At 49.9% G+C, this 4,959-nt stretch overlaps 1 protein-coding gene across 1 annotated transcript; it reads right to left on the bottom strand.

Annotated features, from left to right (window-relative positions):
* Window positions 1–1,743: 1,743 nt before the first annotated feature.
* Window positions 1,744–4,155, bottom strand: LOC118318701 (forkhead box C1-A-like). Its single transcript, XM_035648615.2, has one exon. The coding sequence runs from the start codon at window positions 3,734–3,736 to the stop codon at window positions 2,291–2,293; it is 1,446 nt and encodes a 481-aa protein (XP_035504508.2). The 5' UTR covers window positions 3,737–4,155; the 3' UTR covers window positions 1,744–2,290.
* Window positions 4,156–4,959: the final 804 nt, after the last annotated feature.

Raw genomic sequence — 4,959 nt, 5'->3', positions numbered from 1 at the left:
CAGTCCCGCAGTGAGAACTCAGTTTGGCTCCCTGACTCTTTCTGAGCGTCGCGTCAATCACACGGTTGTTCAGACGCGATCATCTCTTCTGTTATAATTCTCGTTATAAGTCATAACTACCACCGGATCACACAGCTGTTTACGTTACTGTCTGTAATGGGCTGGAGTCACGTGACACCCCCCCCCCCCCCACACACACACACACACACACACACTCACCTTAACCATCACAACCTAAATCTGATTCTAACTCTAAACCACGTCTTGACCCTCAAACCGAGGGTTTTGAAAACAACAATTGTTCTTATAACTATTGAACGATGAACACACATACGCACACACACACACGCACGCACGCACACACACACACACACACGCACAGGCTGAAGCTCGGTGTACAAAAAAACCCTGATTATTTTTTGTAACATTCAAACTGTCCAACCTGAAAAAACACACTGACTTCTAATGTCCTATTAATTATCATTATCATTTTTATTATTAATACTACTAATAATAAATATGTATTTTGTTGTTGTTGCTGCATGAATTATTCTGATCAAAGTCTTACTGGTCACCTGTGAGGCCTCCCCCTTTCTCTAATTGTCTTATCTAAAAATTAAAAATGTAATATATATTATTCAGTAACAGTGTGGCCTTAATAATGATAGCTGGTAAATAAATACAATTATTATTATTATTATTATTAATAGTAATAATAAATCATAACCTGGGCGTTCACTTAAACTACAAACATTAAAGAAGAAGCTCGAGATGAAAAGTTTCGATCTTCACAATAAACCTGGGTCTTTTGTTGGGGGGGGCGGCGGGGGGGCTGTAGCCTCACGTCATTCAAGAAGTGGTGAAATAAATAAACATGTGACAGCAGCGATGTTTGAATCGGACCGTACAGGCCACGTGCTGCTGCTGGAGGCTGCAGTCTCACATCATCACCATCATCATCACCATCATCATCATCATCATCATCATCTTCATCATCACCACCATCACCATCACAACCATCACCATCACAACCATCACCATCACAACCATCACCATCACCCGGCCACACCGAGCTCATCCTGCCGCAGCAGCACCACCGTCACTGTCCGGTCCTCTGGAGACTCACACAACTCGTCTGTACCGTACACACACACGCACACGCACACACACACACACACACACACACACACACACTTTGCCTGCTCACTTTGTAATGACCGATTTGTTTTTGCTGACGAGGAACCTTCGGTGGGGAGTTCATTTTACTGCCCGGGGACTGAACGTCGAGCTGCGGCCCGTCAGAGTGGAAGTTATTAAAAAAAAGAAAATAATTATAAATCAGCTTCACCTCCAACACTCGGTTATTTCTGGGCCTCTGAGCAGGACGCACACACCCTCAGAACTTGGAAAAATAATATTCCTTATTGAACCACATCATCATATTTACCTTCAGTTATTGTCTGATATACTTTCTTTTTCTTTCACACGTTGAAAAATCCTGATAATGATCATTAGAAGTCGAGGTGGAGGTGTGACGACACTATAACTACACGCTCCACGCGTGGAAATAAAATAATTTCGATTTTTGCAGTTGCCATAATTCAATAAATACATTTCAAAAGGGCAGAATATCAAAACACATTTTTGCCTCAAATCAAATCTTCAAAATCTGCCGTTCAATTTTCAAACATCTTTTCTTTTCTTTTTTTGTTCTCTGTTACCTTTGCTAATAAACCACTCGAATTAAAATCAAATAGACGGCACTTTATTACAGAAACAAATGTAATGCCTTCAAAATATGTTGTTTTTTTGTAAAACAAATAAGACAAGATGAATAGAATAAGTCAGTATGAGCTACAACAGGTTCCTCCTCTGTTTCTATACAAGAACTGGGACGATATTAAAATTGCAGCGATAAAGAAAAAAAAACAAACTGGAGAAGTGTTTGGTCCTCTCAATAATCCAACCACTCCCCCCCTTTTTTTCCTGAAAAATAAATTACTATATTAGGCTATAATTTACAGTCTGTAGTCATAAGGAGCTCGCTGGTGTTTTGAGTCATTTTCATTAAAAAAAAAAATTAAAAAAAACAATTCTCAAAGTGAGAGGGAAGAAAAACTTACGTGTCGTTTTTGGCCTCGACAGAAAAAAAAAAGAAAAAAATCTCTGAAGTCCATTCGGAGTGTGGGTCAAAAGACCAAGAGTAGAAAAAAATAATATATAGAAAATATATATTAAGAGTTGTTCATTTAAAAAAAAAAAAAAAAAAAAAATCATCTGTGTTATGTCTTCAGAATTTGCTGCAGTCATAAACAAAAGCTCCCGAGGTGCGGTACAGGGACTGGCCGGACGGGAAGGCCATCTGACAGCTGTTATTCCCGTTCACCGGGGAGCCGTTGAGCCCGATCCGCTGGGACTCGAACATCTCCCGCACCGAGTGGAAGTTCTGCTGCTGCGCCGGGTAACCGGGGCTCAGGTGGCTCAGGTCCCCGTACCAGGACGCGAGCCGGCCCTGGTGCGCGTGGTGGTGGCCGCCGCCGCCCTCCTGGCCCGCCTGGCTCGCGTTGCCGTGGCCGAGCGGCGACGCGGCGGTCGCGGTGATGCAGTAGTCGGGCAGCGGCTCGTCCACCGCGGCGCTTGGCGCCAGGTGGCCGCCGGCGGCCGGCCGCTCCCCCGCGTACAGGCTCATCGCCTGCATGTTGCAGTGGTACGTGGCGCTGGAGTTCTGGCCGCAGGTCGGCGAGTTGTACGCGGACGTCTGGTTCGGGGAGTAGTTGAGCGACAGCGACGGGGTGATACCTGTCCGGGAGGAGGCGACGAGAGGCGACGAGAGCTCGGCCTGCGGAGATCCCCGCAGGGAGGTCATGATGTTGTCCACGCTGAAGCCCTGCGCCGGGGCCTGGCCGTGGTGCTGCTGCTGCTGCTGCTGCTGCTGCTGCTGCTGCTGGTGCTGCTGCTCGGGTCCGTCCATGCTGAGTGACCGGCTGGAGGGCACGCTGTGCGGGCTGCCCGTCGACATGCTGCTGCTGCTGCTGTCGGGGCTCTCGATCTTGGGCACGGCGCTCGGGGACGCGGCCTGCGGCGGCGTGGACGTCCCGTTCTCCGTCTTTATATCCTGGATCCTCACCGGCTGCGAGCCCTGCGCCGGCGGCTCCTGCTCGCGGCCCGGGGTGCGGGACGAGGGCTCCTTGCCCTGGCGCTCGTCCTTGTCCTTCTGCACGTCCTTCTTCTTGAACCTCCGCCGGCGCCGCAGGAAGCTGCCGTTCTCGAACATGTTGTAGGAGTCCGGGTCCAGGGTCCAGTAGCTGCCCTTACCGGGCTTCTTGTCGTCCCGGGGCACTTTGACGAAGCACTCGTTCAGCGACAGGTTGTGCCGTATGCTGTTCTGCCAGCCCTGCTTGTTGTCCCGGTAGAAGGGGAACCGCTCCATGATGAACTGATAAATCCCGTTCAGGGTGATCTTCTTCTCCGGCGAGTTCTGGATCGCCATGGTGATGAGCGCGATGTAGCTGTACGGCGGCTTCACCATGTCCTTCGGCTGGTGCTGCGGCGTGTACGGCCCGTACGCCCGGGCCATGCTGGCCGGGTACTGGTCGTGCGCCGCGTGCGAGTACATGCTCATGGGCGCGGGCATCCCGGTGTATCCGCCGCCGGCCCGGTAGTAGCCCTGGTCGCTGCTGATGTACGGCACAACTCCCAGCGAGTTGGGGCTGGAGACGGAGTAGCGCGCCTGCATCCTGGCGCAGTGCGTAAAAACCTCCCCAAACTCTCGCTTCCCTCCAAAGAAACTTCGCCGTCTCTCTCTCAGCTGCGGCTCCGGTTCCTCTCCTCCTCTTCTTCTTCTTCTTCTTCTGCTTCTTCTTCTGCTTCTTCTCCTTCTTGGTTCCTCTGGTGCCTTTGGGGGGTTTTGTCTCTCAAGCCACAGCTCGCCACGGTGGAGCGGAGAGAGCGCGCGCTGCTGCAGCACCACTGAGCATTCGGGTAAAATCTGAGGAGGCTTGAAAAAGTGAAGCCGGAGGAGCGCGAGCGACTCTACACGGCGAGCGACTTCTTTTCTTTTTTCTTTTCTTTTTTACTTCACCCTTCACATTTTTTGCGTGTTGGCTTTTGGCTGCTGCGGCTGCTCCTCCCAGAATATGCGGCTACACCATCCGATTGGAGGAGGCCGAGAAGTGAACCTGTGGAAAAGCTGCATGGCGATAAAAGTTACTCCCCCCCCCCCCCCCCCCCCCCCTCTCCTCCTCTTCCTCCTCCTCCTCCTCCTCCTCCTCCTCGGCTCTAACATGAGTTATTAAAAGGCTCTTACGGGTGTTGCCGTGCGCACAAATTGCTGAAAAAAGGCACTTAATGACTTCCACTTAAGACATTGACTCTTTATGAGAGCTTCACTGTGAAGGAGAATGTATTTGAAAATGTGGGATGTGAGATTACCATGGTCTCAAAGTATGGAGAGGGGGAGGTCATCTCCATCTCCACCTCTGGAATATCAAAGCTTATTGTGCGTAAAAGTAGGAAACGATCCAAAAAGGAAAAGACACTTTCTCTGTTTTTCTCTCTTGGCCACAAGGCCTGATGGGATTCCGTTGCTTTTGTCCGGTAAGTTCACGTGTGTGTTCTGAAGGTATAGTTGCGTTGCTGAACCCTGTAATTAGAGCCGAGGTATTAACCGATTATAGGAATGCAAAGTGAGCTGCGAGAGAGAAACTCTCATCAGCTGCGCGTTGAGCCACTGAATAAACAGATGGACACACATGAAAGAGAGACCCCCCCCCCCCCGCGGTGTGTGTGTGTGTGTTTGTGTGTGTGTGCGTGTGTGTGTGTGTGTGTGTGCGTGTGTGAGGACACACTAATTAGAGGTGGAATGGAGATCATTTGGTCGAGCCGGGTGAGAAAACGGCCGCCGAGGCCTCGAGGAGGTGGCATCTTTTTTCCTTTCTTTTTTTTCAAATTTGAAGTTCC

The sequence above is a fragment of the Scophthalmus maximus genome, chromosome 13, assembly GCF_022379125.1.
Source record: "Scophthalmus maximus strain ysfricsl-2021 chromosome 13, ASM2237912v1, whole genome shotgun sequence".
NCBI classification, from domain to species: domain Eukaryota; kingdom Metazoa; phylum Chordata; class Actinopteri; order Pleuronectiformes; family Scophthalmidae; genus Scophthalmus; species Scophthalmus maximus.
The sequence above is the reverse complement of the archived record's forward strand: the minus strand, read 5'-3'. Positions and strand labels throughout refer to the sequence as shown.